This window comes from Salvelinus alpinus, chromosome 4 (genome assembly GCF_045679555.1).
Source record: "Salvelinus alpinus chromosome 4, SLU_Salpinus.1, whole genome shotgun sequence".
NCBI classification, from domain to species: Eukaryota; Metazoa; Chordata; class Actinopteri; order Salmoniformes; family Salmonidae; genus Salvelinus; species Salvelinus alpinus.
Genome location: NC_092089.1, coordinates 52,388,173 through 52,399,522, shown reverse-complemented (window position 1 = coordinate 52,399,522; position 11,350 = coordinate 52,388,173). Strand labels below are relative to the sequence as shown.

The window sequence follows — 11,350 nt, the reverse complement described above, 5'->3', positions numbered from 1 at the left end:
AAAATATACCGATATCAAATATGAATGCCCTATGTGTGTCTGTCTGATGTGTGTATGTGGCAGAGAAAATGAGGCTGAGAGACGGAGAGTGTGTGTAACCAAGCCGACTGATCACAAGGGTAGTTCCAGCGCTCTAATATATTAGTCTCTTTGGGGATAACCTAATTAAGGGTCTGACCTAACACAGATATCCCCCTTCTGTGAGTTAACATTTAGCTAGTGATGCAACCTCCAGTTGCACTTTGAAGTATGCCCAAAAAAACAGAGACTAAATGAATAGAGGGGGTTCAATTTATTACCAACAATTAATATCCTGATTTTATACATGTCTCAACTGAATCCTCAGCAGAAAAAATACAAACAAAAAGTGTAACACAGAGTACACACATCAAATACACACATTCAGTTTCACTGCTTGTGGCTCTGCTTCTCCTGATAAAACAGACAGCAGCGAAGCTCTGCCCAGAGAAGATTATACTCTCTCTGTCCGTCTCTGTGTACATGTTAGAATGGGTTTGGGTCTGTGTATATACACAGTGCAGATAGTCCGTCTGTCTGGTTGTGTGTACACACCTATCAGAATGGGTGTCAGTCACTGCAAGTGTGTCTGTCTCACTCAGTGTCTGTATATACATATATATATACAGTGTGTGTAAATCTTAGTGTGTTGTCTGTGCATTGGTCACATTATCGGTCTATGAGTCTGTGTGGGTCTATGTGTCTGTCAACCTGTGTGTCAGTCCATCCATCTGACAGTGGATCAGTGGGGGTGTTCCGGGTCTCTCTGCATCTCTGCCTTCAGTTGGACTTGGACCAGATCTTCCCACTTCCACGGAGCCTGAGACAAAAAAAAAAAAAAACAGACAACAGTTATTACATTACCCTAAAATGATGTCTCCAACAAGCGTCCGTTTCTTCTAAAGGCCGGGTATCTCTTCACGTTGCAGCAGATAAACGCCGGTCTCTAATAGACGTAGGCGGGTATCAAAGTGGAATTTCTCGTCAAGGCAGATTGCCGCTCTGCTCCGAGGCCATTTCACACACTGCACCTCGCGCTAGATCAGTGTTTCCCAAAACTCATCAGTAAGCTTTGATTATTTGAATCCGCGGTGTAGTGCTAGGGCCAAAAAAACTGAAGATTCACCCCTTGGGGGTCCCCAGGACCGAGAAACAATACGCTAGATGATTGATCATTGCATGTCAGTGTGGGGGGGGAAAAGTCCCCTAAATCACAAAATTATTTTTTATAAATATATGAATGACTGCGGCTGGTCTAGCGTGTAAGACCACCGCCTGCAGCACACATACACCAACCCAATGTGGCTATGAATCCCGACCCGACCCCACCCTCCATCTCCCCGTCTCTGTATCCCCACTCATTTCATGCAGTCTGAATAAAATCTACAGGTAGGAGCAGACCAGCATATAATATAACAGGTAGGCCATGTTCACAGTCCCCACTTCAAACGGCTTTTAAAGGCTTACATATACACGCCTGTCTTCAATAAACAGAAGAGGGGTATGAGGAAGATGTCAGCTTGACGTTTCAACGTCAGTCATCTGTTCGCATCCTGTACAACAGGGGCAATACTACGATGCAGGCTAGATCTACTCCGGGTTTTATAAAGCTAGTCAGCTTCAGTTAGCTTCACATTCCAGCTCAGACCTTTATTCATTTTACGAAGGTGCAAGGTGGATATTGATCGTGCACCCGCCGCTTACTCGAGCTGAGTTTGTAACTGCGTGTTCATGTCGAACGGCGAACTCTTTAATAAGACAGTGCAAAAAAACGTAAATCCATGGGCCAGTCAGTGTCACATTTTCATTTGTGCCGAAATCATAATGAAAATGTACCTTGCAAATTCAGCACGCTATGGTGGGAAATAGGCTGTTAGAAGTTCCGTCTTTCTTTTATTACGTATCGGAATGCCGTCTTTGGTGTGCTTGTCAAAGAACAAGCGCCTTTTACCCACTAACGTTACTATCGATAACATATTTTGATTAAGTCGTACAAATGTTTTACTGTGCGTGCTGTTTAAAATGCATCCTGTCATTACTAAATGTGTAATGTGCTAGGTATTTTAACATAAAAAATAAAAAAAACACTTTTGATTAATAAAATATTTAAATCATTCATCTTCCTCAAATGAAGAGGATGACGACGAAATATTTACGGGGGGAGGCAATCTGATTTCATTGGTCCTTAACTCGCGGCTCAGACACTATATTCAAATAAAATGAGTTAGCCCTAGTCTGTCCCAGAGCAGGTTAGTTCTGAAGGAGTCTTTGCTATAGAAATATAGCCACATTCGTGTCACCGGTTATCCCGAGTTGAGCAGTTACCTCGCTAATTTCTCAAACCAGATTCGTAGTATAGGGCGCAGAATAATCAGTTAGCCAGCTAACTTGCCTAAATATTCTGGGGGGACTGGCTAACTCATTGAACCTGCTTTGTATTATATGCCAATTTCCCAAATCAAGCAAATCAATTCCTGGCTGTTTTAGTTCAAATGTATGATAGTTGTAACACAACACTTATGAACAAGGTCTGTTAATGATGGCCTTTGTCACCTTTAGTTCAACTCATTAAGCCACACATTATTGCAGGGATGTTTCAATTACAATGTTGGCAAACAAATTACTATATTACTGTACTACTCCTACCACGAGAAGGTGGTTTACAGTAAATACTGTGAATGCTTTTCATGTGAGGCAATCCAAATCTCCAGTTAAACTGTTTTCAGTGAATAAAGTCCAATGCCACTGAGAATCTTAAATCATTTCTACATTTTTCTTTCACTGCCAAAATGTCACCTAGTAAATTAATTATAATCACTCTTTTAACTGGAACAGAAAAACGAATGTAATAAAAAATTAAAATTTCTTTTTAACACCTGAAGCTTTTTTTATTTATATATTTTTTATTCACTTCAGTGACATTTAAAAAAATCCAGGACAGATGAGGAATTAGTGTTGTAATTGGCCCAGAAGAGAGAGGGCCACAGGTACCACTGTGAGTACCGCTACAAAGCACAGCCTCTCAGGCTAATGAAGATACGCTATGCAGACACACACACAGTCACTGTTCCCACTTCCACTGGCAGCTGGCGTTTAAATGGATGTTTGTTGTACAAACAACCAAAATATTACAGTGTTCGAGTTGAAGATGCTGCGAAATGACATGAAATGCAGTGGTTGCATAATCGATTCCGTGCCGTTTGAAATCGTCTGAAGCGATTGGAATGTTTTTGAAATACACACAAATGTTTCTTCTTGCCTCGGCTTGAACCACACCTCTGCCGTGACCCTGGAAGGACGAGGTCATAAGACACCTAGGACTGAAACAGGTATTACCTGGACTTTTTTTTTTTTTGACGCAAAATGTTTAAAAAGTGGTTTCTGATGCTTTCCCTAAAGAACATGACCCTGAGGATAGCCCACCAACATCAAATGGTAACGCCTATCCCAAAAGAATAGACACACAAACAATGAAAATATGGGATTGACCTAAGGAACATCACCTTACTTACCCTTTGACCTTTGAACTCTTCTTGCCTGGTTGCCGTGGTTCCTGAGAGGAGGCGGGGTCTCGTGGCTCGGCCGGCTGGTCTGCATCCTGATTGGATGCGGCTCCAGCGGCGGCGGGGCCGGACGACGGGGAGGCGGAGCTGGCCTTTAACGTTTTCTGGAGGTTTGACACCTGAGAGAGAAGGAAAGGTAAACTAATGAAGTTTAGGACAGAACAGAAGTGCCTGAATCAAACTAAGGCCGACTCGGAATGTACTGGGCTGTCTTGGATATTTTCTTCTCACAAGGTCCTTTCCAGCAGCTATGGTGGATGCGTAACCAGGCCAGCCCAATACAGCTTGGCTTGGCACTGGTTTGGCTCAGTAGTGTGAAAAGCTTAAGGCGTTGTTATTATTTCTAATAAGAAGAGGTTGGAGAGTAACTTCTACCTCAAGCTGGAGAAGACCGACTCGGAGGACAGAAAAGCCACCTCTGGCCTACAGCATAAATAAAGACACTGGACAGAGCTCTAAATTGGACACTGAATTAGGTCATTGAGTAATGAGTATAAGTTTTGCTTATGGCTTCACCTCTACCAGAGAGGAAGAGGAGAAGCGAGAGGGTTTACTCCAGCCAAAACCTGTCCACGAAAATAAGACAACGAAGTGAGGAATTTTTGTATTGAGATTAATGGGTGTCAAATTTAGTCAACAAAACATTTAATTGCTAATTTGCTATTGTAATGGTTAAGTTGTTTACAAATGCAATGATATAAGTGGATGCACGTGCCATTTCAGCATGTGGCAAAACTACTTTATAACAGAGTTGTGCCTGTTGTTGATACGCGTATCTGCCCTCTCATTAGCTAGAATAGACCCACCTGATCTCACCTCCTCCTGCCTGCCTTCCATCTTTGAGGACATGTATTTCCATTGTTAGAGCTGTCACTGTTATATTGACTATCTTGTCAATATAATAGATGATCTTTGACGCTACCCAGAGAAAAGTGGCTACTGGTACTAACCTCTGTCTCCACCTGAACTTTGACCTTCAGCTGGCTCTCTCTGTATTGGTTGGCTCTGGTTACCTGCTCCTCGATCCCACACAGGACCGCCTCACATCCTGAACACCTGAGAGACAGATAATTATTTAGACACAGATATGACTGATCATACTATCTATTTTTATCCCATTCTATACATAATTTATTGCATCTATCATGTCCACTGTTTTTATTTTATTGTTTTACAATTTTAATTTGTCTCATTTAGAAAGCGTATTGATCATTATTATGCATCCACTGTAAGAAATGTGTTCTATAAATAAAGTTTAACCTCGTCCTAACACCTGGGTTGGAGTCAATTCCATTTCAATTCATGATACTTCCAATTCCATTTTTTGTTGGGGGGGGGGGGTTCAGTTTACTTCCTGAATTGAAATGGAATTGACTCAAAACCCTGACACATGCACAGCTCTTTCACACACACATATCACTAACTAACCACTCCTGCAGTGTGTTTGCTATGTTGGGCAGCTCGTTGGGCCCCAGGTCTCGGCCCACGCTGCAGTCCACCTCCACCTGCTGGTTCCTCTGGTCCAGCTTGCCCTGAATGATGTCACAGTAGACCGCCTCAATCAGCAGGTCCTCCAGCTCCCGCACATTCTTCAGCTCCAGCTGCTGCAGGAGCAGGGAGTAGGGCAGGCACTGGGGGAAGAGGGTGACAGAGAATGTCAAATTCTATTATGTTGGGTCAATAGAAGTGAACAGGCACAGGGAGAGAGAGAGAGAGAGAGAGAGAGAAAGATGTTGAATTTGAGATGCTCTTTATGATGTCAGTGAGGAGGGAGTCGAGTGAGGGTGGTGGGGACAGAGGGCAAGAAAGAATGAAAACACATGAAAACATGAAATGACCCCGGGAACCAATATAACATCGCTCAGAGATATAACGATATAACATTTTAATGGGTGAATCTTTGCGTTAAGGTGTGCCCATACAGACATTCAATGTGGCACACTTATACTATGACAATATAAAAAAAATAAGACAGAAAGAGAAGGACGAGACGAGAAATGGGGGAGAGGGAGAAGGGAGAGTAATAGAGAAAGAGAGAAATGAATCAATAAATGATTTATTAAGGAGAGTGGAGAGAATGAGAGATGGGCATAAAGCAAGGTAGAAAGAGAGACGGGAGAGGGAGAAAAAATATGAAATGGGGTGGCGAGAGAGCCAATCTTAGAGTTAGATGAATAGACAACAGAGAGCAACGAATACATAAAGAGACAGCGAGCTCAACGAAGAAAGGACAGGATACTTAACACAGTATCTCAATGATTTAAATCTCAGCTGCTGTCATTCTCATCTATGTGATATCAATAAAGTTAGATCACATCACAGACAGGCTCTTAATAAAGTCCTTCACAACACAGAGTCATTTACCTTGTTAATGTGTCAAAGTTACAAAGCAAGTTGTCTCGTAACCACACTTGAGCATATCATTCAAATCAAAGTTGAGCGAATGACTTGCTATTTTTGGTACTGAAGCTTGCTGAGTATTGTTAGGACTACAATTGTAGGTAGGCTATTAGAGTCCATGGAAATACAGCACAAAATTATTATTTGACCTGCAATTCTTTAATAACAAAATAAACAGAAAAACTAGACAAGGTAAGTCCAGAGAGCGTTACCTTCAGATTAAATGGCAAACGGATGATGGCTATCGTTATATTACATATCATTGTCAACTATTTCCATAATTATAATGTGAGTGACCCACATTGAGCATACTAAAGCTAGCAGAGTAAGGAATTTAAAACCAGATGAATGGGTGGTACTCTACCTTGAGATTGGATGCCAGACTGATGATGGAGAGGTGACGGAGTTTGTTCCTCTGGGCTGGGGTCAACTCTGGGAGAGAGGCTGCCCTCTCTGAAAGAATAGCATACCACAAACAGACAAGGAAAAGAAACAGACAGCGAGAGAGCAACAGAAAGGGACACATCATGACAGGGACCTTTCATAACAGGGACACGTCATTACAAACACAGGGTTACAGGCTCTGTCCAGGCAAACTGCTGCTGCCTTTTAAATTCCACAAGGGAATACAACGAAAAATCATTTGAGTGTGTGTGTGCCTGCATATGTGGTTGCTTTAAAAAAAAAAACTTGAGTATTGACAGTTTTTCCTCTGTGCTCCATTTTGCAATTCTAAAAAGCACTATGAAAGTGAATAAGATGTGTTGACATAACAAGATTTGGATTTCTCTCTTCCGTTTTGCTCGTCTCTTATTAAGTCTTGTTACTAAATGTGTTGCTAAAGAATGACAAGTCCTTTACATATTCGTGTATTTCAAAGGATATTCAGGATTTCATTTGCCAGTTTGTGACAATGCAACCAATTACAACCAATATGAATGTCTAACAAAATGCCTGAGAGTAGTCTGTCCCTGGTTGAGTTCCAATAATCTCTCCTTCCTCCTGAAGTGTCACTATTCCCACAAATGTAAAAGCATTGGATTGGTGTTGGCAGGCTAGAGCAATGGAAGTCAACTGTTTCAGCAGGGACCCCATTTTTTCCAACCAGAATTTCTGGGGGAACCCATTTTTTCACCAGGAATGCTAGAGGGAGTTTCCATATACCCGTTATTTAATTCCAAATCCACAAAGGAAAGTGAACAAGTGCATACTTCTAGAGAAAGGAGAGGTTATTGGGGACGCAACCTCTGCCGTGCCAAACATTGTCACTTGGCTCCTCGTATAGGATCAAAATAAAGTATTGTGGTTGACTCTGTAAATTACAGGGGGCTGTGACAACCTACAACAGTGATGAGAAGCCTGGCCTGCAGGGCCGATTGGCAGGGAGAGAAATACTGCTAATAATAAAACAGCTCCAGGGATATTAGATGACTTCTTTACACAGCAGCGCTGCCTGCCTCTATCATACCTTTATAGTCACAGTAGGTTCCATAGGCGAAGAGGTTGAGTAGCTGAAACACTGGTGCGTGCGGGCCTGTCTCCAGCTTGGGGTAGAGTAGACGGGGGGTGGGGGGGGACAGATAGAGGGGGCTTGTTATGGTCTCTAGCTATACCACCTCCAGTGAGAGCTGTGCCTTGAGAATGGCTGTGACGGTGTGCTTGTTTGTGAGTGTGCTTACATGTGAGTGTGTGTGTTACCTCTCTGACGTTGGGCAACTCAAGGATGTCTGAGAACACGTAGAGGCCTGGTGTCTCCAGCAGAGAACTTATGGCCTGGGCCAACGCCAGGCCGGAGAGAGAGGGGAGCTGCTCTACCTCCATCTGAGAGAGAGCGACAGAGAGTGAGAGAGAGTGTGCAGGTGAGAGTATGAGCTAAAAAGACAGAAGGCAAACAGAAGTGAGTAGGAGAAAGACAAAATGAGGATAAGAGAAGTAATAACAGATAATGCAAGAGCGTGAGAGAAAGGGGGAAGAGAGGAAAGGAAAAAAAGAGACAGAATGTCTTGAATAAAATAGTTGGCTTTCAATGAACAGTTAATACTGCATATCTTACATTTGAGAGGCTGAACAGCTTTTTTTTAATAGCAAGACAACTTTAATAATTTATTAATGTATGCCTGTAGCTCTGTCTAACCAAAACAATCATATGAATAGCCCTTGTGGCAAGACTCCAAGTCAGTAATTCAATTTTCACTCTCATAAACTGATGTGTAGGCAAGTGTTTTGAAAATCACCCTTCTGGTCAAAGCTAGTCAGAGACACAGATTATTCTTTTACATAATTAAATGGGACTTGCTTAATATGAAATTGGCCCTACTAAAAGCACTGAGAATGTATTATTTGAGATCTAACCTATTTGTATTTGATATGCTGTGCTATTTGGTGAGAATAATAGGAAGACACAGCAGTACTTACAAATAGCCTAGCTAGCTACATTGTAGTAAACTTCCTAGGCTGGGCACTAGGACACTCCATGCCATTGTCAGATAATCATGACTTTGGACACTTGGCTACTACTTCACAATGTAGCTATTTAGGTAGCCAATCAACGTTACCCTCAACTAGTCGGCTACTATAGGCTAACCTGGGCACATTCAGTAGGGCACAATGCTGTGGAAAATATTGACTGACATGGTAAAATAAGGAATCATGTCAGATCAATTCTATCTGCATCGTTCGACCTACTAAACTTGGCCCTAGTGTGGAGTGTTTTGAGTCAAGCTTATTCAATGCTGAGTCCCAGGGCAGGGACCGATTTTCTGACTAATACTAATGTTAGCTAACGTCACAGTCATGAACAACCGATTGCATGCTAGCTTACTAGCTCTTTATGGCAAATTTTCAAGAGAAATGCTACTTAAAAACGGGCCCAAAGGAGCACAAACTAAACAGATTGCTAAAGTTTGACCAAATGCTGTAGCAAAACTAGCACATAAGCGCTAGCTTACTACAGTATGACTATGAGGAGTCATGCTAGCTGCTGCTAAAGTTACCACTACATGACTGTAAAGCGGTAACGTTAGGCCTCTTTCCTGTTTTTCGGTTATCTACCCACTCAACTCTAACGTAGCTAAGTGGTGCAAGGGCAACCGTGCGATTACCTTTATTTAAAAAACTAGTTTACAAATATGTTCAAAGAAAATAAAAGCAACAAATAACCTTATTGGTAAGCAAACTCAAGTTGATAGCCTGTCCCCCGAATCGCTCAGTTCCGCGGTCAGCGCACGTTTGACAACAAAGGAGAACATCACTGCTCATTGGACGAAACGTGAAAAGGAGGAGGGGAGTGTTTGTCTTGACTGACAATGGACTGAGCGGACCAGATGGTTGCTTTTAAAATAGTGCCATCTTGTGGCAAAATATTATCTTCTCGATGTGGATTATCGGCGATTGACATCGAACGTTATTGTGCATTACCGCCACCTACTGTACTGGAGTGTGGGCCAGAGATAGGGAGAAACTAAATAGATAACCAATTATTTGAGACTATATCTAATGACGTTCTACTCAATATACTGTTTAAACTAATCCCCTTTTCCTTCACACTAGATCTCAGCCTCTCTCATTCCCTCTGATACTACCCACACTGTAGCGATACATGCTCCACGGTCTCTGTTTCCTGGCAATAATCACATTTTCCTGTTGAATGCTTTCCTATCACATTTAAGGTCTTATTCAACCGGCTGTGTCCCACCCTTAATATTGTAAAAAAATTGCCTCCTCTCTCCTGTCCCTTCCTGCCGTCCTCCCCTCCCTGACTTTCCTCTGTACTTTAAATAAATGCCTGCCCTTAGTATCTCTATTCCACTGCTCCTGCCATCTCTGCACCATCACTGTCCATATCAGGCTTTTTGCCTATGCTTTGCTCAATAAAACTACAACATCAACATCCCAACTACAAGTGTTTGTTTAGCCAGTACATCAACTGCCTCGTTATTACCCACCCAAAGCTCATGTTCTGTATTCACTCATGTTGCCAGCATGCCTGTGAAATCCCTTTCGCAGGACGAGACACCCCATGTCCCTGTAGGTTGACCCAATAATTAATTGCCAGCTGCTGTCTCCTAATCTGCAATGGCATATCCCCCATCTCCACCTGTAGTGCAGCCACTGGGGAGGTCCGAAACGCCCCAATACATATTCTGAGTCCTCGCCCCTGTATGACATCTATCCTTTCCATTGAGGTCTGGGCTGCCGAACCATACGCTATACTCAAATCAAATTTATTGGTCACATACACATACACGTGTTTAGCAGATGTAGCGGGTGTAGCGAAATGCTTGTGCTTCTAGCTCCGACAGTGCAGTAATATCTAGCAAGTGAAATCTAACAGTTTCACAACATCTACCCAAAATACACGTACATCTTAGTAAGGAATGGATTAAGAATATAAACATATACGTCAGAGCGGCATTGGACTAAGATACAGTGATATACACTGCTCCCAAAAATAAAGGGAACACTTAAACAACACAATGTAACTCCAAGTCAATCACACTTCTGTGAAATCAAACTGTCCACTTAGGAAGCAACACTGATTGACAATAAATTTCACATGCTGTTGTGCAAATGGAATAGACAAGAGGTGGAAATTATAGGCAATTAGCAAGACACCCCCAATAAAGGAGTGGTTCTGCAGGTGGTGACCACAGGCCACTTCTCAGTTCCTATGCTTCCTGGCTGATGTTTTGGTCACTTTTGAATGCTGACGGTGCTTTCACTCTAGTGGTAGCATGAGACGGAGTCTACAACCCACACAAGTGGCTCAGGTAGTGCAGCTCATCCAGGATGGCACATCAATGCGAGCTGTGGCAAGGAGGTTTGCTGTGTCTGTCAGCGTAGTGTCCAGAGCATGGAGGCGCTACCAGGAGACAGGCCAGTACATCAGGAGACGTGGAGGAGGCCGTAGGAGGGCAACAACCCAGCAGCAGGACCGCTACCTCCGCCTTTGTGCAAGGAGGAGCACTGCCAGAGCCCTGCAAAATGACCTCCAGCAGGCCACAAATGTGCATGTGTCTGCTCAAATGGTCAGAAACAGACTCCATGAGGGTGGTATGAGGGCCCGACGTCCACAGGTGGGGGTTGTACTTACAGCCCAACACCGTGCAGGACGTTTGGCATTTGCCAGAGAACACCAAGATTGGCAAATTCGCCACTGGCGCCCTGTGCTCTTCACAGATGAAAGCAGGTTCACACGCACATGTGACAGACGTGACAGAGTCTGGAGACGCCGTGGAGAACCTTCTGCTGCCTGCAACATCCTCCAGCATGACCGGTTTGGCGGTGGGTCAGTCATGGTGTGGGGTGGCATTTCTTTGGGGGGCCGCACAGCCCTCCATGTGCTCGCCAGAGGTAGCCTGACTGCCATT

General features: G+C 43.2%; 1 protein-coding gene across 2 annotated transcripts; it reads right to left on the bottom strand.

Annotated features, from left to right (window-relative positions):
• Positions 1–277: 277 nt before the first annotated feature.
• On the bottom strand, positions 278–9,282 carry LOC139573928 (COP9 signalosome complex subunit 7a-like). 2 transcript variants are annotated; one of them, XM_071397926.1, is made up of 8 exons: positions 9,141–9,282; positions 7,680–7,853; positions 7,450–7,525; positions 6,346–6,434; positions 5,010–5,212; positions 4,532–4,637; positions 3,531–3,700; positions 278–838 (listed from the first exon to the last, which is right to left on the bottom strand). In XM_071397926.1, exons 1-8 carry the CDS (start codon positions 9,237–9,239, stop codon positions 799–801), a joined length of 957 nt encoding a protein of 318 aa, XP_071254027.1. In that variant the 5' UTR covers positions 9,240–9,282; the 3' UTR covers positions 278–798. The 2 variants fall into 2 exon arrangements, with proteins under 2 accessions (XP_071254027.1, XP_071254028.1); XM_071397927.1 differs by having other exon boundaries at positions 7,680–7,802; positions 9,141–9,270.
• Between the last annotated feature and the right edge of the window lie 2,068 nt (positions 9,283–11,350).

Coding starts and splice junctions, on each gene's coding strand:
- LOC139573928 (XM_071397926.1), bottom strand. CDS start 9,239: ATGAGCAGTGATGTTCTCCTTTGTTGTCAAACGTGCGCTGACCGCGGA. Junction 7,854..9,140: donor TGAGTTTGCTTACCAATAAG/GTTATTTGTTGC, acceptor CTGTCTTTTTAG/CTCATACTCTCACCTGCACA. Junction 5,213..6,345: donor GTCTGGCATCCAATCTCAAG/GTAGAGTACCAC, acceptor CTCTTCCCCCAG/TGCCTGCCCTACTCCCTGCT.